This window comes from Sebastes fasciatus, chromosome 5 (assembly GCF_043250625.1).
Source record: "Sebastes fasciatus isolate fSebFas1 chromosome 5, fSebFas1.pri, whole genome shotgun sequence".
NCBI lineage: Eukaryota > Metazoa > Chordata > Actinopteri > Perciformes > Sebastidae > Sebastes > Sebastes fasciatus.
This window is the reverse complement of record NC_133799.1, coordinates 23,351,328-23,378,861: the sequence shown is the minus strand read 5'-3', so window position 1 is coordinate 23,378,861 and position 27,534 is coordinate 23,351,328. Positions and strand designations below refer to the sequence as shown.

At 39.0% G+C, this 27,534-nt stretch overlaps 1 protein-coding gene across 4 annotated transcripts; it reads right to left on the bottom strand.

Annotated features, from left to right (window-relative positions):
* Positions 1 to 771: 771 nt before the first annotated feature.
* On the bottom strand, positions 772 to 25,826 carry LOC141768013 (semaphorin-4E). 4 transcript variants are annotated; one of them, XM_074635876.1, is made up of 14 exons: positions 25,670 to 25,826; positions 16,669 to 17,142; positions 16,205 to 16,347; positions 13,348 to 13,410; positions 12,881 to 12,979; positions 10,682 to 10,781; positions 10,295 to 10,408; positions 9,395 to 9,546; positions 9,059 to 9,231; positions 7,999 to 8,155; positions 7,669 to 7,891; positions 6,157 to 6,272; positions 5,712 to 5,934; positions 772 to 4,236 (listed from the first exon to the last, which is right to left on the bottom strand). In XM_074635876.1, the coding sequence occupies exons 2-14, from the start codon at positions 16,775 to 16,777 to the stop codon at positions 3,476 to 3,478; spliced, it is 2,433 nt and encodes an 810-aa protein (XP_074491977.1). In that variant the 5' UTR covers positions 16,778 to 17,142; positions 25,670 to 25,826; the 3' UTR covers positions 772 to 3,475. The 4 variants fall into 4 exon arrangements, with proteins under 4 accessions (XP_074491977.1, XP_074491981.1, XP_074491978.1 ...); XM_074635880.1 differs by having other exon boundaries at positions 10,295 to 10,405; XM_074635877.1 differs by lacking the exon at positions 25,670 to 25,826 and adding an exon at positions 22,195 to 22,484.
* Positions 25,827 to 27,534: the final 1,708 nt, after the last annotated feature.

Sequence of the window (27,534 nt, the reverse complement as noted above, 5' to 3'; positions counted from 1 at the left end):
GAGACGCTGCTGTCATATTGATTTATTCAGATAGATAGATATATATATGTAAGGAATGTTCAAAGAAACTGCTAGCGGGATTAAAAAAAAAGCCTGTGAGCATCATCGACTAACGACAAGACAGCCTGAACTAAAAGTAAGAGCTCATTAAAAATCTTGGGAGGAAAAGTGAACAGGAGAGAGGGCAGCGGATAAAAAAAGAGTGATTTATGAAACTTTATAAACGACTCAGTATAAGCTCACTGGCTTTTTTTAGAATAAAGAAACAATAGTTGGCGGGTGGTTTGTTTTAATTCTCCAGTGTAAATATGCCCATGCTGTGCATGAAAGCACTGACTTTAAAACAACAAAATCCAACTGCATTAATATTTTATTAATTTACCGCCTGATGAGATCAATATACAACCTTTAATTCTGTTCCTGACAACTTCCTTATGGTGCACTGCTGAATAATTGAGCAGAGACCCACTTCAACCCTTTCATATCTACAGTATGAGATGAAACACGAGGCGGCTCTGAGCCGCTGTTGTTAATGACAGAGTGAGAAAAGCACACAGCACATTCACGACGACATTCCTGTAATTTAGTTTTTCTCAGACATTTTCGACAAAAACAAACAGGTCTGAGGTATCTGTGGAGTCGCTGTGTGTGTGTGTGTGTGTGTTTTTGTTGATATCATCATCCCGCCACACAATCCACAGGAGTATCTGCTGGAAACATCAAGAACAACAAGCGTGTCAAGCGGTTCAAATAATTTTCTCAGGCGTGTGAGAGAGAAGGTAATCATTACTGACAGCTAGACACACGTCAAACTCCCAATAAAGTTGTTTATTATCAACAAGGGTGGCATTTTCAGAAAAGTCTGACAGCAAAAATACACAAAATTCTTATCTGTGCTGCGTCTCTGATGCAAAGAGTTGATTCACTGACACCCACACATCCCAGTGACGCACTAGTTCACTCAATGATGATGATACAACATTTACTGGAGTGAAATAATCTCATGTTTTTGCTATGGAAGATAGAGGAGTTCGCTCTATATCACCTATTTGAATGCTTAAAGGGTAACTTCTGTATTTTTCAACCCTATTTTCTCATGTTTTTGTGTCTAAGTGACTAATAGGGACAACAATTTCTGAAATTGGTCCAGTATTGAGGGAGAGCGCTGTAGACGGCAGCTGCTCACAGGGTGCAATATAGTGCTATTGGGGCAAGCTGGCACCGTCATTTACGTCCATTAAAAGTGCTTGTTTTCACCATGACAGGCTCTGATTGTTATTATAAGTGTCTGACAATATGGAAAGAGTCAAGGAGGAGTCTGAAATCTGGCGAGGTGACGTGTTGCCGGAAGACGGTGACGTTGGAATAGTGGAATACATTCACGGTGGAAACAAGAGTGTTTGTTATGTTGGAGTACAGAAAACGTAGCTTAGTGTTATCTAAAAGATTTTCAATGTCATGGCTGAATATTTAGATGATTTCAACAACGTGGATGAGGGCCTTGAATTTGATGTCTGCTCGTATTTATTTGAGCCAGAGTAAACGGATATTCAGATTTTACAATGAGAACAGGCAAAGAACATCAAGCGAAAGGTGAGAAAACTTTTTATTTCTCTGTAGGATCCTTTCCATAATGTTGTCAGACACCTATAATAACAATCTGAGCATGTCAGTGGCAAAAACAAGCACTTTTAGTGGAAGTAACGTTACAATGACGCTGCTCACTTGCCCTTGCAACTTGTTTTGCAGCTGCTGGTTGCGGCGTTCTGCCTCAATACTGGACCAATTTCCGAAATGGTTGTCCCCATTAGTCCCTTATGCTGCGTTCCTTTTACCTCGGAAATCAGAAGTTGGAGCTGGGAATGACGTCAAACCCGAGTTGACCGTGCTCCAGTACAAGTCGGAAAACTTAATGGGGTTTTGCTCCAGCCAGGTTAGCCATTGTTAGCAATACCAGTTGATAACAGCACATTACTCCGGTATTTTGCACATACAAACACCGTAGCAACATGTCCACAGATAGAAGTTAGACACTATTGTGTTTACAACTGATTTAAAGCTGAAGTAGGCGAGATTGGAGCAAATATGATTAACCTTAACCTGAAAAAAATTTGCCTCTGTGTCCTCCGGTGCTCCTAAGGGCATCCACAGACCAGAGGAAAACAAGCAGTAAGAGCTGATCTGAGGTCTGCTGTCCAGCTGCCGTCTATGAGAGCCAGCTGTCAATCATTCGCAAACTCCGTTCAAACGGTCAAACTAGGCAGCGCTGATCAAATATGAACCAATATTCTGTTACGTAAATGCCTATTTCTCTCCTCAAATGTTTTCAGAATGATCTTGTAGTGCACGGTTTAGCTGTAAAATGAGAAAGTTTGTAACGCCGCCATTGTGAAATCTGGTGAAGGAACGCCAAGTACCAGTCACATGACCGGAGCACAGCCAATAGGAACGCTCTCTCTCTGAAATGAGCTGTGATTGGTCAAAGTCTCCCGTCATGGGCCAGATTTTCTAAAGCCTGAAATCAGAGCCATGAGGAGGAGCAGAAGTCTAGTTATCTCTCAGAACACTTGAATTACAATATGCTGAAAGGTTGTTATGGAATTTTTTCCCAATGATGCCAAAAATATACTGCCTACTGCTGCTTTAACGAGACACAATAAGACAGAAGTGCTATAAAGAGTATATTACTACAGCTGTTGATTCGTGGAGGAGCCATCTTGGATTTTGAGGTCGGGGTTTGTGAGGTTCTTTTGACTTTCTGAGTGGGTAATCCGACTTCAGGGGGCGTTCCAGTTGAGATATCCGACTGGGAACTCGAAAACTCCGACTTCCCAGTTCAAATGGAATGCAGCATTAGACACACACACATGGGAAAATAGGGTCCAGGTTGAAAGATACCGAGGTTAACCTTTATCTGTAGTCCATTTTTTTTAACAGCAACCTAGAAATAAGCTTTACAGTCTATTGATCAATCATTTACACAGTCTGCTCTCTGACTGATGAATGTTATCTTGATTAAACAACCCATAAAATGAAATCTGCCTGGAAATTAGAGGTCAAAGTGTTTTGCTACTTGTTCATTGTTGCTGACTCTATTTACAAGACTTACATCACACACGTATTACGATCGCTGAAATAAAAATCTTTATGGCGACAAATAAATAATTGTTGAAAAAAAGCTCTTGCCTGTACACAATATATTTTACAGTGTATTCACAATTATACAAAAAAATACATATATATATTTTAAAAAATTACTTTTTTCAACTGTTTTCTGGAGTGAAAATACCTCCTAAAAAGTCTCTCCAGTGAAACAACAGCTGCCCGACGGCGTACGGGAATGATGGACAGTGGAGGAAATTGGCGAGGAGAAACAGGAGATCAGTCAAAAGAATTTATAATGTGAAAACTTTTATCAGCACACCTATAGGAAGATAATCAGTGCGCTGTCTGAATTCTATATACCGCAGCAGAGTCAAATCTCTGACTCATCATTTATGTATCCCAGACCGTCCAGGCTTGAAATGTTGGCCATAGGTGTGAAGTGGTGCTCGCCGTTCCCTTTGAAGTCAACAGCAGAGTGATTATTATTGGCAACGTGAGGTCTTCCCGACTCGGGCCGCAGGAGCTTTATCTCTGGAGTTCTGTTCTGGATGTGCATGTACTCGGCTGACTGCCGTTTCCCCTCACTTTCACTGGTGCGCTTTGCAAACTTGAAGCATCCCAAACGCCCTTGACTCCAGATCCAAAATATGACCCCCATCAGGGCCAGACAAAGCAACGCCAGCAGAGCCACAGCCACCTCTAAGCTAGTCACCCTGCCCGTGTCGCTTTGGTTCTCGGGGGACAACGGGTCCTCGTTGTCCAGCGGCACCACCCCCGGTGCAGCTGTTGTCACACCGTGACTAGAGTTTGAGGAATTTGTCACCTCATTGCCAGGAGTAGTGCCGCCCCCGACTCCAGGGCCAGAGTAGAGCCGTAATCGATAAACTGCCACGGTGCGGTTGTACGGTCTGCCGTTGATCAGCTCTACTGAGTCACACGTGTACAAGCCGGCGTCCGATTCAGAGGCGCCCAGGATGAGGAGGCCCCCGCTGTAGATGTAGTATTTGTGGTTGGAGTGAAGTGTTTGGTCGGAGAATCGCCACAGGACCTGTGCCAAGTTGGAGTGGAGCTGGCAAGGCAGCTGGATGTTGTTCTCTGGAACAAGGGGAAAGTCCACAGCTGCTACTAGATCTAAAAACACACACATAAAGGTAAACTGGGGTAAGACGACCCTCCGTAAGAACAATGGGCCTCATGCAAGAACCATTCGTACAAACAGACTTGTTCTTAAGTGGCTTGTACGAGTGATGTAGGAGAAATTGCCACATTCACCAATTTTCTCGTATTTTGACGAACACAGTTTATGAGTGGTCCAGACCTGTCGTAGGAGTCATGAGCAATTAGTTTTTCACTAATGGATTTTATATTTTGTTAGTTTATATTTTTATTTCGAACATGTAAAAACGAAAAAAAAGATAAAACCAAAACTAAATAGCAGTAAAATGAAATGAACAATAAATGTATACACATACTCAGTAAATGATCATCATAAAAAACACAATTTAAATTTTACATGTTTCATTACTTTGAAGCAATTTTGAGTTAGAAAATATAAATTAGACTTCATAAGTATGTTGACATTATCCTTTTTGACTGCATATCGAATTAATAAGGTCAACAGGAAGTGTAACCAGGTGCGTCATGGCTGACTTACTTCTTTTTGATGCGCTTCAGGCCTTTTGGAAGAGAGCGCATCTTTAGACAACGTGCTGATATATTGGCAGAGACAGATGAATGAGGCAGGATGCGTAGCCTTATATGATATCATTGGGACGTTAATTATGCTAATTCACTATTCTCATTTATGTACAGGTGGCGTTCATCATGTTTACGCAGGTCATTTACACAGTTATCTGAAGTTAGGAGCGTTTGTTGAATCCGACACACGACTCATACGAGCCCACCGTACAAAAAAAGAGAAAGTTAACCCTCTGAGACCCGCAGGATTAGATAGATAGAGGCTGTAACACATGAATAGAATTGGGCTCATTGGATCTACAAGAGTCTCAGCTTTACAGTGATACCCAATTTATGTGATTCTAAGACTGTTTAAGAACCCCAGTATGCAGAAATATTCAAATACATCATTTTTAGAATAGGTAAAAATAACACGTTTATACTGCATTCAAAAAACTGCATGTGATTATCATAGTGGGCATGTCTGTAAAGGGGAGACTCGTGGGTACCCATAGAACCCATTTTCATTCACATATCCTGATGTCAGAGGTAAAGGGACCCCTTTGAAAATGGCCATGACAGTTTTTCCTCGCTGAAATTTAGTGTAAGTTTGGAGCGTTATTTAGCCTCCTTCGCGACAAGGTTTAGCATGACATGGTTGGTATCAATGGATTCCTTAGATTTTCTAGATTCATATGAGCTCGCTACAACCTCCAAAAGCAAAACAATTTTGACGCTATTCGAAGGTTAGCAAGGCCACTACCATCCAAGATGTGAGCTGACATGAATAATGTCTCTATCTAGTAGTCAGGGAGGGAGGTTCTTACCTCGTGGGGGCGTCTTACCCCGGTCTAACCTACTGTTGATCTCTCTGCATACTAATGAATAAGACTGCTGGGATGCATGCAAACAACCCGCTGTGAATGTACCTGGCTGGGGACACTGTGAGACGTTTCCCTCCTTCAGACTCTGTATTGCAGTACTTGAGGAGGAGGATGATAAGCTGGAGACTGAGGAGCATTTCTCGCTGCTGAAGTCCCAGGCGCAGTACGGATCTCTGGCCAGGATGCAGTCCACACAAGCATCAGAGCGGCTGCAGTTACTGACCGGCATCTGGATGGCACCAGACTCTGAACCTGCATACAGTTGGCCCTGTGTTCACACACACACATGCACACACAAATTAACAAATCATTTCATCTTTATCACCCCTGAAGCAATATAGTGGCAGCATATTAAAATTGAGATAGAAATTCAGACTGAAGCTTATTGTGCAAAATTTGCCAAGGAAAAACACCAGAGACTTTGCACCTTTGATGATGATGATGGTGATGATGAGCTAATGAACCGTATTGCCACTGTGTTAAGAGTTACCTTGCTGGATGAGAGGCGCAGGATGCTAACAGGCACGGGGTTTTCATACAGCTGAATTTCCTCAATGATGAACATCTCTCCTGCGTAGTTGACAGCCTTCTGAACATAACCGTTTTCTATCAGGACACAAAAAAAGGACTGTATAAAGACACATGTATTAACTCTCATCACTTATATTGAATGTGTTTCTTAAAAGGTGCTGGTGGCTTTAAAAGTTTACAATTAAAGGTCCTGAAAACATATTTTCTCAATTTGATTCTTGGGCTGGGCGACATGGCCAAAATCTTCTATCGTGATGTAGGTGATTTAATATCTCAATAACGATATATATCACGATATATCATGTTTTCTGATAATTCAATAAATACATAGCCTACAGTATATGAAATAATCACAAAATAAAGTCTATTTTTCTATAAAAATTAAAAGAGTATTTTCTTATTGAATTAAGAACTTAAGTTCAAAATTAATAACAGTTTCAAGTGAAATTATAGAGAAAACATAAATAAATATTTCCAGCTATACACACTGACTATGGTGATATGCATGCACAGAAAACAGAGTAATCAGATTAAAGGTCCCATATCATTCTCATTTTCAGGTTCATACTTGTATTTTGGGTTCTACTAGAACATGTTTACATTCTGTAATGTTTAAAAAAAAACTTTATTTTCCTCTTGCTGTCTGCTTGAATATACCTGTATTTACCCTAACGCTCCGTTTTAGTACATTTCATTGGAATTGCAACAGAATTGCGTTGCTAGGCAACAGTTTGGGTCTATGTTTACTTCCGGTCAGCTGATGTCATTCACATACACTGCAACAGGAAATAAACTGGGACCCATTTAGAATTATTTACGTTGAAAACTTTTAAATGGTCTAAATATTGTAGATTTGTGACATCACAAATGGGCAGAAATTCTGACGGCTTGTTTCAAAAACTCAGTTTCTGAATACGGGGTATGTGTATGTCTCTGTGGATTAAGTGTTTCGACACTTTCACAGTATTTATATAGGACTTAAACCTGCTTTAAAATATAGAAGCAATGAAAATGTCACTTTTTACAATTATGTGACCTTTAAGACAATAGCTTGATTTAACTGGGATATGCCCATAAGCAAAATTGTTATCAATTCAGATTTCCTGAGAAATTTGAGTTAGTATGTGTTTGTTATTATCAATTTAGACAACGTAATTGTGTATCGTTCAGCGTGGAGGCTTGATGTGAGAAAAACAAAGTTTTCTTCACTTATCAAGGTAACACGGGGTTGAGTATTTGATATACAAATGATCATTTTGTGGGTGAAGTATTCCTTTAATAAATAATAACTTTTTAAACTTTAACTGAACCTTTTACATTATGGAGAATACTTTAAGATTCAAAACCAAGTTTTCAGGGGCGTTAAATCAAGTTAAATCAAACAGTATATTCATGCAGAAAACTAAGCTAATAGTCTCAACATCAGTTCAGTTTACTTCCATCTTTTTTTAACAGCTATCTTATAGTTTACCGGTGCCAATGAACATGACGGCGTATCTCTGTCCGTCCAGCGCCAACACACTGTCCACCACAATCCGAGTCAGCAAAGCTCCCTTCTGGACCAGCAGCGGCCCTCCTGTCACCGGGCGAACGGCCTCGTCCATAAGGGGGCGGTCCCTGATGAACTGGAGGGTTTTGTCAGGAAGGTCCAGAGAGCGATTCATCCCCAGTTTACGTGCCACGCTGTTGATGCACTGAAATACAAAACCTCAATTCAGAATTGTGTGTTTTTCAGATTTTACCTTGAAAGCTTTAATTTCCAGAATCACTTCTGGCTGCAACAAAGTCTTTTTAGACTCACCGCTCCGGGTCTGGGGACCGGCACCTCTCCGGTGTACATCACCCACTTGACGTGAGACGTCTCCACAGCTACAGGCGTCTTAAACTTGCCCTCGTTGAAAATATCTCGAATGGAGGACACAGTGTATGCACACACTGCAGATACCTGGGACGAGCTCCTGGAAACACCAAATCAAAAACATTTAGTCAAACAAACTAACAAATGTTTGTTTTATTTGTATGATGAGAGAATACTTTTTAAATGTCAAATAAAAATATGAACTACTTTCCTTTCAGATCAAGTATTAACTTAGCTATATTTGTCTACACATGCGTGTACAAATATGTATGTATGTTTAAATATATGTGTGTGTGTGTGTGTGTGTGTGTATATATATATATATAAATATATAGATGTATTTTTACTTTTTAATGTAGCTTTTACAATTTTTATTTTATTTATTTATTTATTGATTCATTTATATATATATATATATATATATATATATAGGGTAAATGCTATCAGGTAAATGCATTGGATTGCCTTTAAGGATGTCTGAAGGAAACAATAAAAATCGTAATTGAAAAGAAACTGCTAATATACATGCAATATCTCATATGTGTGTATATATACTGTATGTATGTATATATATATATATATATATATATATATATAGGTGTATTTTTTATTTCTAACTTTAATGTAGCTTTTACAATTTTTATTTTATTTATTTATTTTTTATACATACATTAATTTTATTTTGTATTTATTGATTCATTTATATATATATATTTTAATTTATTAATTGTCTTTATTTGTTAACATATACGTTAAATTCATTGGATTGCCTTTTAGGATGTCTGAAGGAAACAATAAAAATCATAATTGAAAAGAAATATTAACTACTAAATGCCTTATGTGAACATAATGTATCAAACAAATGGAAAATATTGTTTAAGCCTTTGTTTTGTTTTTTGACCAGTAATTGTGTGAATATAGACACCTCTTTCGTTCTTCATTGAATGCTCAGCGGACGTCCTATGTTGTCATAAAACTACAGGATTTGATTGTTAGTACTTACGACTGCGGAGCGAAGACAGCGTAGAAGACGCTGTTCCTCCAGTCCTCGTCCTTCAGCAGGAAGACATCCTGGACAATGGGGGGCAGGCTGGGTTCAGGGAGGGAACAATCCAGACGAGCTTTCAGGAACGACGTCCATTTCCTCTGCAGTGTCCGCTGGCCGCCCATATCCCCCTAAACACAGAGACAGAGGCGCTCTGTCATGTGAAACTGAAACTCAGATGTTCCTCTTAACCACAACAACCAGACCAGCGCCAGATGATAATGTTGTTTAACCTCCTCTCTCTTAATGTCTCTGAAAATGTCTCTTGCAGAGACGGTGAGTTTTTAACTATACCTTGCAGACACGGGCCACTCGAGACACTGTCACTTTGCTGTAGAAGTCGTACTCCATGGCGTTCTCACTGAAGAACATGTACACCTTATCATCATCACCATCAGGACTGTCAACACTCTCACCCACAAAGTCCATGTAGACAAAATTTGGCTCTGAAATCACAAAAAAAAAAGAAATTAAGAACCTGATCCTTTGATTGCAGTATTCGGTGTCCCAGGGAGAGGGTCGTCCTCTTAGAGGAGCTAATTATAAGATTGTGACCTTTGGATTGTTGTTAGCACGCAGGCTGGATCTTCTAAACTGGAAAAACCCACAACAACCTCCCAGTAGCATTTTAAGGTTGAGAGATGTCATACAGCACTTAAAAATAGAGAAACTCAGGTTTATATTTCGTCGCTTTGCTGACAAATTTGAGAAAATGTAGCGTTCCTTCCTGGACTATGATGAATCTAAGCTTTAAATCTCCTCAAATGTCATTTGCAGACCTATTTTTGGATACACTGCATCAATGAAATTTCATGTTAAATTCATAAGCAACTTGAACACACCTTTTTTTTAATTTAAATTAGTTATTTTATTCTATTTATTTATTTCTAATTGTGTGTTTTTGTTTGTATTTAATCCTTTGCCAATTTATTTCTATTATTATTATTATTATTAATATTATTACTATTATTATTATCTGTAAAACTGAAAACCAATAAACGTATTAAAAAAGAAAAATTAAATTAGCACTTAGGACAGGTGCAGAGAAATCAAAAAAACTTTGCCTCAGTTACATTAAAGGATATCTAAAAAATACTAAATAAATGTGGCTATTGCTGCAGTGGATTCCCTCTTAACTATGCACACCATTACATAAAACTTTAAATGGTCAGTTTTTGCAGAGGAGGAACTCACCACTGAGCCAGGAGCTCTTAAACTCGGTGCGGAGAGCCAAGTCTGAGCTACGCAGGACCACCGGCTCAGAGCCCAAGAAGTTGATGGATGTAGCAGAATACAGGTCATTTCCTGCTGGACAGGAACAAGAGGTGAGGAGAAAATTCCTGGAAATACATTATTCATATTAAGGTGGAACAATATCTCATTTATATGTCTACTAATGGAGCCAACTGGATTTTCCTGACTAATTAGTGCCATTTGTAATGGTGCTCAGGGCTCGTGTGGCTATCGAGAAATTTGCACACATTTATTATCACACGCTGATCTTTTCTGTTGGTGCACTTTGAACGTTCAGCAGTATTCTGTGCTGCTTTGTTCCCCGTTGGCAGCAAACCTGACACTCACCGACCATGAGGGAGGAGTATCTCTGGAAGGGATCAAAAGGACACTTCCCCTTTCCCTCCTCCTGCTTTCCCTCCAGCCTCAGCTGTCCATTAACAAATGTCTGTCGGAAACAAAGCCGGAGACAGAAAGAGAGAGAGAGAGGAAAGAAAAACTTGTTAAGAGAGGGAAAAGAAAGGTGCCATTTTATTCAGACACAGTACTGGGACACAAATGCAAGAGTGGTTTGCATGTTTTAACCCATTAACTACACCTTGTGTAAATTTACATTATTACTCACCACTTTCCAAAGTATATAAAAGATAATAGAAGTTTTTAGATTGAACGCCAACCTTCAACTCAGCCACTGTTTTACAGTTTTGCCCAAATTTTATTTATATAAAAGGTTGTTGTGTTGTGGACTGCTTTACCTTGCCGTCTGACTGCCTTTTCTTTCCTTTTTATCTGTGCTCTCTTCAAAGCAACCAGACTCCATTGACAAAAACAGTAATTTTACCTTTTCTGTTTTAAGGGCTAGTTTGGATTCACCAAAGTCACACAATAACACAAACAAACAAACTGATCGAGGCAGCGGTAGACCAGCAACTCCTGTGTTCCGAGGTAAAATTACTGTTTTTGTCAATGGAGTCTGGTTGCTTTGAAGAGAGCAGAGATAACGGCTTCAGTTCCCCATTGAAAGGGCTGTCTGACGGCGAGGTAAAGCAGTGGAAATATACTAAATGTATGTGTTTGTGGCTAAAATATGTTTTGCTGCTGCCCCCGTCCACAGCAGTACATTACTACTACTGCTACTGCTACTACTACTACTACTACTACTACTGTCACTACTACTACTACTACTACTACTGCCACTACTACTACTACTGCTGCTAACTACTGCCACTTCTATTACTACTACTACTACAACTACTACTGATACTACTACTATTACTACTACTTCTACCACTACTGCTACTGATACTGCCACTACTACTACTGATACTACTACTACCACTACTATTACTGATACTGCCACTACTACTACTGCTACTACTGCTACTACTACTACCACTACTACTACTGATACTACTACTATTACTACTACTTCTACCACTACTGCTACTGATACTGCCACTACTACTACTGATACTACTACTACCACTACTACTACTGATACTGCCACTAATACTACTGCTACTACTGCTACTACTGATACTACTGATACTACTGCTACTACTGCTACTACTACTACCACTACTACTACTGATACTACTACTATTACTACTACTTCTACCACTACTGCTACTGATACTGCCACTACTACTACTGATACTACTACTACCACTACTACTACTGATACTGCCACTAATACTACTGCTACTACTGATACTACTGATACTACAGCTACTGATACTACTAATACCGCTACTGATACTACTAATACTGCTACTGACACTACTGCTACTACTGACACTACTACTACTGCTACTACTACTATTACTACTACTGCCACTACTACTACTACTGCTACCAATACTACTACTGCTACTGATACTACTACTACTGCCACTAATGCTACTACTGCCACTACTACTACAACTACTGCTCCTGATACTACTACTACTACTACTACTACTACTACTGATACTGCCACTACTACTACTACTACTGAAACTACTACTACTGATACTGCTACTACTTCTACTACTACCACTATTGCCACTACTACTACTACTGCTACTACTACTACTGACACTACTACTAATACTACAAATAATACTGATTAGTATAAATAATGATAACGCTTCAGTTCCCCCTTGAAAAGGGCTGTCTGACAGTAATATAAAGCAGTGAAAATGTTCTAAATATTGCGTATACTTGAACGGATATTGATTTTTTTAGTTGTCTAAAATCCGCAGTACATTGCTTTGCTCCCGTACTGGTACTCCTGTCTGTTTCTCTAAACTGGGGGCGTGCCGACCATCATCTACTGTAGGCAATACACTGACTATGGATAAGTACCTCATACAACCCCACTTTCAAAATATCCAAACTATCCCTTTAAGTGGGAGCACTGACGCCAATGACGTTTATAATCAAAGTTAAGGGTTTGCAAATGATTTGAATGACTCAAACCCCCTCAGCTGATAAACAGAGGTCCTTCCTACAGAAACAATTTACAAAATCCTCTAAATTAACTAACATATTCTGCGGTTTACTCACCATATAATAACAGGTGGGGCTAAAAGCATTTGTGCCACACACATACATTGTAGTGTCGTTCACTCTGTGCAGGGTTCGAATGTAGTTACGGCATTCCACCTGCAACAAGATCCAGCAGAGAGAACGCCAAGGTCACTGCTCTGTTAGTTCAGCCGCAAAAACACAAACATGCCACATACATAACACTGACGGCACCGGCTGCCTGGGGTCGATCTGGGGACCAAAAGGTCAAGGCTGTGAACACGCATTTTCTTCTTGTGCCTTTATTTGGACATTCGCTACGAAGCTGTAAGCAAAGCACTTCAAAGAGAGTTCTGTGTAAAGACTTGAAAAGGAAAACTCCCATATAAATGATTTACAAATGCACAGAGATAAACTGCATGAGGGAGTAAACTGCTTTCAGGCTGGATCCTCACCTCTAGAAGTAAAAGTTTAGCAAGCTCTGTTTTTAAAGACATTGCACAAACCTCAGCATGTTTTCCTTTGTACGTGCAGTCCCTCTGCTTCTCCTCGGTAACTCGCCAGTACACCTGCATCAACAGAGGGAAAGAGTCTTGTCAAAGCACACAGGAACGGTGTGTCGCAACCCACATAGCTGTAGCCCGTTTACCCTCACACATTTCACTGTTTATCTAACGTCAAGACCAGTTGGTACGCTCTACCTGCAGGCTGGGACACCAGTCCTTTTTCAGTTGTGACTGTTAGCTGTGTAACTACAATTATGGATCAACAGACTACTGTTTAGAGTCCAACAAAAACATTATTCAGTCAAATTCCTCATGCAAATGTGCACGGGCCAAATAGACAACAGTGTTGAACTGGCTGCTGATGTGAGAGCAGTTCGTTACGCAATCTAATGTGTCACTGTGAGCATATCTTTAGCGAAAATACTGAAAGAGGCCAGAGAAAGACATACAAAGAATACACTTACTGGAGGCATGAACTGATTATGAAATGTTAGTGAAACGTTCTTGCAACCAAGATAAGTCTGAAGGGTCAAAAAGTGACTTCTTGTGAAATACTGGATACTTTCACTTTGTCATTCTCCAAAAATCCTTCATATCAGACGTGTTGAGGGGAAACATTTTAAACTGAGCTGCTCATAACTTACATCCACACCACCACCACCTGTGATGTGGGGTCACAAATAGACTTGACTTCATTTTAAAGAGGACATATCATGAATAACTCACTTCTTCAGTACTTGTGTACATACATATGAGTATCTGGAGTGCCTACCATTACCTTGCACGGCAACTGGATTTTCACAATGTCAAAAGATCATGTGATCGCGGTATCACATATCACACCATCTTGTCAGGCTTCAAGTAATGCGTTTGTGTCCGGCAAACCAGAGCACATACCAATCAGCCTCCTGTGATGAGCTACTGGCAGCTACGGGCGTGATGAAACAGACAGGCCGCCGTTCTAAACAACCTCCTGAAGAGGTTAGCGTAGATGTTGCAATAGCATCAGTTATATCAGAACTGGAGAGTATTTCTTCATTGACAGAAGAGCAAAGAACGGCAATGAAGGCTTTTCTCAATGGAAAAGATGTTTTCGCTCTTCTCCTGACTGGCTTCGGTAAGAGTTTGATTGACAGATGGTTCATCCAATCACCTGCCAAGTATTTTTTCGGGAGGGGGGCTTAAAGAGACAGACGCTAAAACGGAGCGTTTCAGACAGAGGGTGAATACAGGTATATTTTTTTTGAATATTAAAGCATGTAAACATGTTCTAGTAGAAACCTAAGCATGAGCATGACATGTCCCCTTTAAGGGATTATAATCTAAAACTTTAAGGAACCATCCAGCCTTGAGTGGTTTACTGCTTATTTGATGACATGCCTTCAACCACTTCAATAAAATATCATAAATGTTCAATTAATCTTTCATTTTTAATCTGCAATAAAGTTAATTAACATGGGTGAGGGGGGGGGGAAAAGCAATACAGCATAGTATCATGATATTTGTGCGTGCAATAGTGTATCAATACAAGGAGTTCAAGTATTGATCTTTAACCTCTTAATAATCTAACCGCTATTCTGTCTTTCAGAGGTTGTAGCGGGCTTCTCTGATTCCAGCTTCTTAAATGTGAATATTTTCTGGTGTCTTTTACTCCTCTATGACAATAAACTGAATATCTTTGAGTTGTTGACAAAACAAGACATTTGAGGACGTCGTCTTGGGCTTTCGGAAACACTTATCGACATTTTTCACAATTTCACCAAACAACTAATCGCTTAATCGAGAAAATAATCGTTAGTTGCAGCCTAATCTCAACTTCTTTTAAGTAATCTAAAATGTTGAATGAAACACAACACTGACATATTATCACCTTACAATGTAATTCTTTTAGCAACCTATTATTAACACATCCAGCAGCAGACATTGAACAACATAACCGTTCATTTGGAGTTGTGTGTTTGGCCACCTGACAAACAAAAATCAAATATTTACTCTACTTTAGGTCTGTTCAGGTCAACTCAAGGGAAACAAATCTCTCTTTATCTGCTAGACGCTGTTTCACACCAAGCACAGATTTTCAATGGCTGTTTGTTTTCAGGTTAACAGACTGTCGGACAAATGGGCTTTTTTTCAGTCCAATGGGACATTTTTCAGACTATTAGTGTTTCAGAATAACAATAGGCCATCCCCTTCTCAACACCCAATAATGTACGACAAACACTGCTACCTCAACAACCAAATAAAGGACAATTTATGGCTTGCGATCGACCAGCAGCTGGGATACGATGAAGATAGTAATGTAGCTGATATGCTGATCAACATCAAGTTGTAGCGTGCTCAGTTTTAAAGCTAGAGTGAAGATACTGGGATCATATGAAACAAGAAAACATACGGAATCCATTGGTAACAACCATGTCATACTAGCTTGTCGGCAAGAATGAAAAATAACACTCCAAATTTGTACTGAATTTTGGTGAGGACAAACTGGCATGGCCATTTTCAAAGGGGTCCCTTGACCTCTGACCTCAAGATATGTGAATGAAAACTCTAACATGAACAGAGTCAAAACTGTTTCTCATAAGATAAAACAGATGTTGACAAACTGCATAATTTGCAGTTGAATAAAGGTAATAAATTGCAATATATCTCATCGAAAAATGTTTAAAAACGCATCGTGGAGCCTCTGGTGATTCCCACACCTATTAATGAATGGCTATTTAATCTAGCAAAAGAGAATTTGCATGTTAATATGTAACTGTTCTGCAGGCAGGTGTGTTATTGTTCACAGCTGATCCGAACATACCTGAACATTTTGTAAACAGCTAATTATTTAATTAATCTCTTCACATGTTCTTACCGCAGCCTTTCTGACGGAGACGTTGTTGATGTCCAGAGCGTATACAGCCTCTCTGGCCCCCAGCAGCAGCACACCCAGGTCCTCCATCATTAGCATAGTGGAGTAGTTGAAGATCCCCTCTTCTTTGAACAACTTCAGCTCGTCTAAAAAAAAAAAAAAAAGAAGAGCATCTGCATTACTTTTCTACATTTCAGCTGCTGTGACTCTGCGGGAAAATGCTCCCGCAGCAGAAAACAAAATGCAAATTCATTGAAAATGTAGAAGTTGTCCCAGCCAGCACAAACACTAAGTAAAAGTTGCAATGCTTGTTCACATATCATGGTTAAAATATTCAAATACAACCTAAAAACTGCTACAAATTCTGGTATTTACTGCTCAAACCGAGGAGTAAATCTTCCAGAAATAACACAGTTAGAATATGCCATGACATATAAGTGGGGAAACATTGAGAGCTTGTGACTTACTCTGGTAGGGGACGGTCTTTCGTGGGTCACAGTAGTAAGAGTTGAGTGCACTGAATGAAACATGGAGCATCAATCCACAGACGATGCTCAGGGCTGAGAGAAGAGACATGGCTCAGAGTCCAGGTTTGTCTACGCGTGGAAGAGCTGCACAGTCCAGCTCTGCCGCCAAAGCAGCCGATCAGAGACAGAACATGGTCCAAAGTCTCAGTCCAGATGTCGTTACACCGCGGTGATGATGTCACTGTCCTGGACATGTACCGCTCTGGCACAAGCCATCCTCTGAGGGAAGTTCATGAGTGTCTTTAACCAGGCCTGTGGGGTGCAGTTTGAAGACGGTAATTATCTATGTCGGCGTTAGCCTCCAGCGCAGCGCTAATGAGCTACTGGTGTCCTCTCTTGAGGGAGGAGCAGAAGCCATGCCGCCCAGCTACTGATGAAGGATGCTGGAGGAGATCATCTTAATGGTGCCCACCTCTAGGAAAGATATGAAAACATGTATTATTAAAGAGACCAATGATATAGAAAGACATCAATGCTAAGGCTGGAAATAATTCCAGGCTTTTAAGTCTTAATAAATCCTCCTTTTGTACTTTATCATTATTAAATAGAGCTACATCAAGATTTTCAACAAGTATAATTAGGGCCTTAAAGGGAGATTTGTCCTTGTGTGTGACCTTTTAAGTTTTTTTGCTTGGCGTAAAGGTGCAAGTGGGAGATACATTTTCACATTTACATGTAAAGAAACTATTTTAGTCACACTCATGCTGTTTGTTCTGGTTTTATAGAAGCTCATCTCTCACTGTGCCTTTGTGTTTCATAGTGTTCTACATTGTATGCAGATACTGGCAATTGATTAAAATATTTAATCACGATTAATTGCAGAATGTTTATCTGTTCAAAATGTACCTTAAAGGGAGATTTGTCAAATATTTAATACTCTTATCAACATGGGAGTGGACAAATATGCTGCTTTATGCAAATGTATGTATATATTTATTATTTGAAATCAATTAACAACACAAAAAAATGACAACTATTGTCCAGAAACCCTCACAGGTACTGCATTTAGCATAAAAAATATGCTCAAATCATAACATGGCAAACTGCAGCCCAACAGGCAACAACAGCTGTCAGTGTGTCAGTGTGCTGACTTCACTATGACTTGATCCAAACTGCATGTGATTATCATAAAGTTTCTACTCGCGCTCATGCGACTGTGGTGTAGTTCGTTTATAGCCTAACATTACTTCTGTCGATTGCATTCACACTTCAAAGGACATAAAGTTGTGTTCATTTGTGGAGATTATCTTGCTGAACAAAACGTGTAAGTATCATAAGCACTCTATGCCTTTTAAACTCCTAAGTTCACCCATTTTTGTAGCAGAAGCTTTCTGTTAGAAATTGTGGTTAGATTTTTTTCATATATGTAGTATATTTGTCAAAAAGATATGCAAAAGAGGGACAAATATAACCTTGTTGTTACATCAGAGAAGTCTAGCTCCACTTACGGTCATAAAGTCATAACTAAAAACTTGACAGAGGAAACTGATGTCAAGTGAAACTCTGCCATGCTGCCCACCGACCCCCACTCTCTCTTCCTCCTCCACTCTCTGTGTCTTCCTGTCCTCCTCCTCCCTGATAAGAACCTGCTTCCTCCGGGCTCAGCGGGGTTCACACTGCAGAGGGGGATCAGTTCAGGTTTGGGCATGCATGCAGATCACAATAATACACTGCTTTACACGCTCCATCCCTACCCTGGGATTCACGCTGAATTGAGACCTACCACTTCTTTTGACGAGTTTCTTTCTGTTTTGACTAACTGAACAGCGCGGCCTCATCCAAAATTCATCAAGGCACTTTTTTCCCTCAGAATAACACAAAGCATACTTTAAGAGCAGACTCGCAAGGTAAACTCTTATCTTTATGGTGCACATTGCACAAAAAAAAAGGCCGCCGCTCCACACAGCTGCTTTGCAAGTAGATTTTTTAGAGGAAAAATACAGCAGATTTCACAGAGATGCATCCTTTGAGACGCACACCACAGAGTCCTCGCCTGTTGACAGAAACCAAAGTGACAGCATCCAAATTTCCTCGAGAGACAGCCAGGCGCTCGCTCCCTTGTGCCTCTGAACAACCTCAGTTTTTGAAAGTGCGTTTTGCAACAAACTGCCATGCTCCCGCCTTGTTGTTACTTGACACTGCGGGACGAGCTGCTGCATGTATAGGACTGCTCTTCTGTTGTCAGAGCGCCGACGTCTTGCATGTCTTTTCCCCTCAGGCTGTGAGAGGGTGGGGGGGGGGGGTGTTGGTGGCGGTGTAGGTTGAGCGCTACAGCTGAATGAAATGACTGCAGGTTGTTTTTCACAGCATTTGACAGATACTTCCAAACAGTGCAGACAGGCAGGTATGGCTGTAACAACAGAAGAGCGTGCAGCAGTTGTGTCTTTGTTTATCCACGGTCACACTCACACACTGACATGTGCATGCGTGGGCCGGTGTGTGTGTGTGTTTGGGAGGTTGGGGGGACGCACAGCTGAGGTTTATCAGTCACCAGTTGCACAAAGCTGCTTTTCTTATAAAATAAGACCCTTAAATCTGATCTGTCAAGTTACTTAATTTAAATGACATGACTTTTTTTCAGTCTTTTCTTAATATGAGATTTCTAACATTAAATGATCTCAATAACGTTCAAGTAATTCAAAATATTGAATTAAACAACACTGACATATCATCTTTTATATGTATAGTAGTAATTGCAAATTAATCACATTTTTTTATCTGTTCAAAATTTACAAAAATGCTTGCTTTATGCAAATGTACGATGTATATATTAATTATTGGAAATCAATTAACAACATAAAACAATGACAAATATTGTCCAGGAACCCTCACAGGTACTGCATTTAGCATAAAAAGACATGCTCAAATCATAACATGGCAAACTGCAGCCCAACAACAGCTGTCAGTGTGTCAGTGTGCTGATTTGACTATGACTTGCCCCAAACTACATGTGATTATTATAAAGTGTCTGTAAAGGGGAGACTCGTGGGTACCCATAGAACCCATTTTCATTCACATATCTTGAGGTCAAAGGTCAAGGGACCGCTTTGAAAATGGCCATGACAGTTTTTCCTCACCAAAATTTAGCGTTAGTTGGAGCATTATTTAGCCTCCTTCGCGACAAGCAAGACATGGTTGGTACCAATGGATTCCTTAGGTTTTGTAGTTTCATATGATCCCAGTATCTTTGCTCTGGCTTTAAAACTGAGCACGCTACAACCTGATGTTGATCAGCATATCAGCTACATTACTATCTTCATCGTATCCCAGCTGCTGGTCGATCTCAAGCCATATATTGTCTTTTATTTGGTTGTTGAGGTAGCAGTGTTTGTCGTACATTATTGGGTGTTGAGAAAAGGACGGTCCGTTGTTATTCTGAAACACTAATAGTCTGAAAAATGTCCCATTGGAGTGATAAAAGCCCATTTGTCCGACAGTCTGTTAACCTGAAAACAAACAGCCATTGAAAATCTGTGCTTGGTGTGAAACAGCGTCTAGCAGATAAAGAGAGATTTGTTTCCCTTGAGTTGACCTGAACAGACCTAAAGTAGAGTAAATATTTGATTTTTGTTTGTCAGGTGGCCAAACACACAACTCCAAATGAACGGTTATGTTGTTCAATGTCTGCTGCTGGATGTGCTAATAATAGGTTGCTAAAAAAATTAGATTGTAAGGTGATAATATGTCAGTGTTGTGTTTCATTCAACATTTTAAATTACCTAAAAGATGTTGAGATTAGGCTGCAACTAACGATTATTTTCATTGTCGATTATTTTCTCGATTAATTGATTAGTAGTTGTCATAAAATGGTGAAAAATGTCGATCAGTGTTTCCCAAAGCCCAAGATGACGTCCTCAAATGTCTTGTTTTGTCCACAACGCAAAGATATTCAGTTTACTGTCACAGAGGAGTAAAGAAACCAGAAAATATTCACATTTAAGAAGCTGGAATCAGAGAATTTGTTTTACTTAAAAAATTACTCAGTCATTAATTGATTATCAAAATAGTTGCCGATTAATTTAATGTTGAAAACTAACCAATTCATCGTTGCAGCTCTACATATAATAAATGTATAAAAGTAACTTTAGGATTGTAAGATTATGATCCTACATTTATATCTCTATGTCCGTCACCTTTGCTGCTTCTTTTGTTCTATTTAATTAATGAGGATGGATCCTCCCATGAACTGTTTGACCCATCACGCGATGGAAGAAGGCTGCACTATCACTGCCAACATCCATTTGTTAACGGCTCACCACATGACATGTTATAAAGTGGCTTATTAATCACACATCTATTATTATTAATACAAGCTGTCATTAATAAAGGCTTGTGGAATTTGGCAGGTTGTGTATAACAGCTTCTTACATTATCATTTTACACATGAATGATTTATTAACCACTGAGGTTTAGAGTAACATCTCTGTTCTCTCTTTCAGTGGTAGTGAAGTAATAATAATAATAAACCACCATCAAATTAGGCGTGCTCTCCACTGAAGCAGAAGGGTTCAGTATGTTGTGAAAAACTGGTGTGAAATCCATTTATGTCTTTTGTTTATACTGATTCCTGTACAGCCAGCAAAACCTGTACAGATATTATTACCCTGTGACACAGGCACATTATAAAAGAAGTGGAATATTATGAATGACGTCGTTTATGAGAAACATAGTACAGTATCTGCTAGGGCTGTCAAAGTTAACGGGATAATAACGCATTAACTTTGACTTTACGTTAACTTTATTGGTACCAATAAACATGTCACACTAGCTTGTCGCGAAGGAGACTAAATAACGCTCCAAAGTTAGGCTAAATTTTGGTGAGGAAAAACTGTCATGGCCATTTACAAAGAGGTCCCTTGACCTCTGACCTCAAGATATGTGAATGAAAATGGGTTCTCTGGGTACCCTCGAGTCTCCCCTTTACAGACATGCCCACTTTATGATAATCACATGCAGTTTGGGGCAAGTCATAGTCAAGTCAGTACACTGACAGCTGTTGTTGCCTGTTGGCCTTGAATTTGAAGCATATTTTTTATGCTTAATGCAGTACCTGTGAGGGTTTCTGGACAATATTTGTCATAGTTTTGTGTTGTTAATTGATTTCCAATAATAAATATATACATACATTTGCATAAAGCAAGCATATTTGCCCACTCCCATGTTGATAAGAGAATTAAATACTTGAAAAATCTCCCTTTAAGGTACATTTTGAACAGATAAACATTGTGCAATTAATCATGATTAAATATTTTAATCAATTGCCAGTATCTGCATACAATGTAGAACACTATGAAACACAAAGGCACAGTGAGAGATGAGCTTCTATAAAACCAGAACAAACAGCATGAGTGTGACTAAAATAGTTTCTTTACATGTAAATGTGAAAATGTATCTCCCACTTGCACCTTTACGCCAAGCAAAAGAACGTAAAAGGTTATCACTGTGTGGCTGCTGGTGGGTTTTTACTCATCAACTGTGGGTTCAAAGGCTGCACGTGATCTAGTACAATACGTTGGAGAAGCCCTCCAGCGGTATCTCCAGACACTCAAACCACTTGAAGCACGAGGATATTTATAGCCCGCTCAGGATCCTCCACCATATCTACAAAACTATACAATGGATTCTCGTACTGCGAACAAAGCTAAACCCTGTGAACAGCAGCGTCTGAAGCGTGCACAGACAGGCGCACTGCTGTCATCACCGTGAGTCATAACAAATCCAAATCCAAAAAGCCGTGTGAACAGTCAAACAGCTGGAGTGAGCTTTGTGACTGCGTGGGCCTCGTGACCGCACTACGCCGTGCTGTATATGGGCGAGGCCTCCTCCTGCGGCTGTAACTGATTTACCTGAGTGGCTGACTAACTGGTCTACTGGTTTCATACTGGTTGAGTCACTGCCAGTGTGCCTGTTTGTCAGTCAGACGTATGCTGAGTGGCCCGCTGGCTGGTGATAGAGTATTCCATCACAGAGGCCTAAACAGGAAACCGGTTGTGGGAGGCTGCTCACCTTTGACACTCCTTGTGTCACAGACTCTGTTGTGAAACATTAACTGGAAAACACACCCCAGTTCAGCACAACGGGTTATATTTTTGCAAACTCAGATGGCTAAAACAAACCGTTCTTTTTTTTATCATAATGACGGTTGCTCGCCACCTTTTGTTTTGATGTGCAGGAGAGTTGTAATTAGCTGAAAACAATACTTCAAAAACACGCTGCGTGTGCGGAGATATCAAGTCACCTCATGCATCATTAAACTGAGAGAACAACAAAATAATAAATGCAACAACCTGTTAGATAAAGAAGTTGTCTACGCTCTGACAAATTACTTGCCACTGATGAGACAAGTGTGGGTGAGTGTGAGTGCACGCTTGAAAGCACACACGTACACACACACACACACACACACACACACACAGGCAAGTCTCAGCAGGAGCTGCTGGGCCACAAAAGGAAAATGTGAACACCTGAACATCTCGGCCGGCTCTGCCTTTGTTGTGTGTCAAGTTCACTGACGGACGGGAACGCCCAAGAAAACAAAATGTGGTGAGCAGCACTTCAGTTTGGATTTGAAACCAAAACCAAGGAACTGATTTAATGACTTGTTATTTTCTTCCTATCAAATGTCAGATAATAGTGAAAAGCGAAAAGCATACTTTCCTAAAGCCCAAGCTGACGTCTTCAGATTAGGGCTGGGTGATATGGAGAAAATCAAATATCACGATATTTTTCACCAAATACCTCGATATTGTGACGATATTGTAAGGTTGACTCTACGTGCTTTCACAAAATGAGATTTTTGATAAATAATTATCAGTAATGTGGATATAATGACTAAGTGGGTAAAGGCAAATAATAGAATAGTCTGAAAAATTGCATTCCTTTAATGCAGCCTTTAAAACCAGGAAAAAGACAACACTTAAAACACTTCAGCCATATTACGATATCTAGTCTCATATCACCATACCGTATATAATATATCTATATATAATATCGATACATTTATTGCCCAGCCCTACTTCAGATGTCTTCTTTTGTCTGAGCAGCAGTTCAAAACGCAAAGATATTCACTTAGTTGTTATAAAACAAAGAAAAGCACTAAATCCTCATATTGGAGAGGAACAAAGGAATGTTTGCTATTTTTGCTTGAACCAATAATCGATTTATTGGCAAATGATTTCAGCTCTAGTCAGTATACAATGAATTGTATTCAGGTGTAAGAGTGGCAAGACAATCATGGAAGATGCCAGATATGCAGCTATTAGGGCTGTCAATAGATTCAAATATTTAATCGCGATTAATTGCATGATCGTCCATAGTTAATCACGATTATTTTCAAATTAATCACACAGGCAATAGTATCGCGTTAACTTTGACAGCCCTAGCAGAGATAAAAAAATAAATAAATAAATGCTGCAGCTCCTCCAGACCAACAGAGGTTTCCCGTGTCTTGTGAAGTGACGGGGCTCCGCAGCGGGAAACGTTATCGTCTCCGACCGGGTGCCGGCGTCTCCTTCCGACCCGTGGTTTTAGCTGACGTGTGTCGCCTCACTGTTTTGAGCAATGCTCGTTCATGTCTATATAGAGCGAGCACAAGCGTGAGCCTGACGCTGACTTTCGTTGAGTTAACGGCCACAGGTGTCGCTGTTAACAAGCATTTCTGATTCTTACAAACAGTCCCTTTAATATTTGGCTATGTCTGGCCCCTTTTTGTACAACTCTCCTGTGGGGAGATTGGATTTAACATGGAGGTTCTGTTTCCCTATCAGAGTAAACAGAGGTCTACCAACTATCTAACCAACACAATGTAGAAGTCCAGCGGTTTTACAGTACTGTAAAACACAAAAGGAGACATCATTTCCAGCTCACACCACAGACTTCCAGTGTATTATTTGTGGTGCAGGCCTGCCTCAACACCAAGTGACCCCACTGAGCCGCAGTATGACAGCTAAAAGATTGAGCAATCCCCTGAGCAAGTATATGCACTGACAGCACTAAGTATATATCCTCTGCTCCTCCTCTTGCCAGACGTATCATATGCTATAATATCCCACCATCCATACAAACTGCACACCCTTAAATAACCCACTATATAACATCTAGTTGAATTCACTCTGACAGAATGCAAAACACATGCAGGCATATTCAGTCTTGTGAATGGCTCATTGCATGGGTGGAAAAAAAGTACAAAATGCTCCCTAAAAAATAACCACTGATGAAGACCTGTGTTGGTCGCAACATGTTGGTCATTTTAAAGAATTATTGCCATGTAAAATAAAGTAATTTTAATTTTGTTCAAACACTACAGTGTGCCTTGGATTATTTTTTAAGGAAGACTTGCATTTTTTACTTTTTTTCCACCCATGCAATGAGCCCTTCACAAGACTGAATGAGCCCAATACACCTGAAGGATCCACCTGTATGTGATTACCACAGAGACCCAGCAGCACTTCTACTCCATTGTCGTCACATGCAGGCATATTTTAGATTATCTGTTTGGTGAATTATTGATGTAAAGCTGCAGCATTTATTCATGTTTACATGCTGGACTATTTACAAAGAGAGTTTTTAAATGGAGAAATTCTGTGTAGCTTAATAAACAGTTTGGCTTGTGGTTTCCAAAGCATTTCCACCCACAGGGGGATTTAACCACTGCTTTGACACTTCACCAGCCTACAAGTTTGTCTCTCTGTTGCTGTCTGTCTGTGTCTGCAACCTAAACGCATATCCTACTACTGCTTAGTCTAGCTTTCAGCTGCTATTATTAGATTTATCCTATAATCTTAGATAAGACAGACAAGTTAGACTGTGTTTGCAACCTCTTAACCACACACAGGGTGACAATCTAATTCCCACAAGCAGCCCCGTGGTGGAAACATAACAAGCATGTCTGCGGGGAAATAAAAACCCACAAGTCAATAAGTCCCAAACGCATCAGACTCACCATACAGGAGTAAGTTAAAGGATCCACATCAGACTGTTTTTCTGGTCTTGGATCCGGCTCGAAGCTCCACCTGTAACGTTCAATCCACATCTGAACTCCTGCAAGGAGCGACTCTCTCTCTCTCTCTCTCTCTGAGGCAGCTCTCAGTGGTAGGCAGAGACTCATCATGTGACTTTTGATTGTACCTTTCCTTCAAAGAGAGACAGCCAATCAGTTTGTAACTGCAAAAAAAAACATGATTTTGGACTATACTTCTGCTGTTAATGATCTATTTTTTTATGTGTATTAATCCCACTTTGAAATGCAAAATTTAATTAAATAAAATAAAAATAAACTTTTATTGCAGACTGTACAGCAAAAACTGCATTTTCAGTATCTTAAGATTTTAATATAAACTCTTAACAGTTGATAAAAGCATTATAAAAGTGCTATATAAATAAAGCTATTATTATTATTATTATTATTATTATTATTATTGTTATTAACAATAACAATAATAATAATAATAGATACAGATATTGCAAACTGTACAGCAAAAACTGCATTTTCAATATCTTAAGATTTTAATATAAACTCTTAACAGTTGATAAAAGCATTATAACATGTCACTCCCATCATTAATTATTAAAAAAAAAGCAATTGGCTATTATTGTTTTACTTATTTACTGTACAAAGGCTGCTGCAGGCAACATATTCAAATATTTTGACATGAGAGAAAAAATACATATAATACAAATTTCCAGTTTAAAGGAAGGAGTTGTAAAGCACTTTGTAACTTGTTTTTGAAAAGTGCTATATAAATAAAGTTATTATTATTATTATTATTATTATTAATATTAATAATAATAATAATAATAATAATAATAATAATATTAGATATAGATATTGCAAACTGTACATCCAAAACTGCATTTTCAGTATCTTAAGATTTTAATATAAACTCTAACAATAAGCACACAGTTGATAAAAAAACATCATAACTGTGACTCCCTGTCACTCCCATCACTAATTCATACTAAAAATAGCACTTTTTACTTATTTACTATACAAAGGCTGCTGTTTGCAACATATTAAAATATTATCAGGAGTTGAAATACAAAAAAAAGAAGAAAATAAAAAACTATTTTGAATTTACCCATTGACAGCATCCACATTCTGCCATCTAGTGGCTCATAATAGTTATATTACAGGAGAGAAGAAATACATAAAATACACATTTCCAGTTAAAAGGAAAAGCTTGAACCAAAAAAATATAAAAGACAAAACATAATAAAACATAATACAGTTTTTCTCATTTATTTTGGCTCCATTCTTGAATTTTTTTCCTAGACAATAAGATCAAATCTCAAAACATTTATTTTGTTGTTCACAACAGATTTGAATGTTTAATTCCTTCAAGCAAATTGCACGTGTTTGGCACATGTGTTGCAAAAGAGTACAATTGTCTACAGTTTGTACAATATCCACCTTTGCTCTTATTTGTTATATTTTTGATGTGTAGGCTATAATCCCACATTGAAATGCAAAATTAATTTGTGATATTATGACAGGATATCAATAACATATTATAACATTTACGCACGTTTTCAGAATTGCTTTCTCTTAATCGATTATTCCTATTCCTATTCCTATTATTCTACTTGTTGTTGCTGTGTTTTAGTACTTCATACCTTGCTTGTCATTTTTACTGTATCAACACTTTTTTTATTTATTACTACCTGTTCATTTCTTGCTTGTTGGGTCTTTGTAAAGCACTTTGTAACTTGTTTTGGAAAAGTGCTATACAAATAGTTATTATTATTTAAGATATTGTAAACTATACAGCAAAAACTAAATTTTCATCTTTAATACAAAGTCTAAAAATA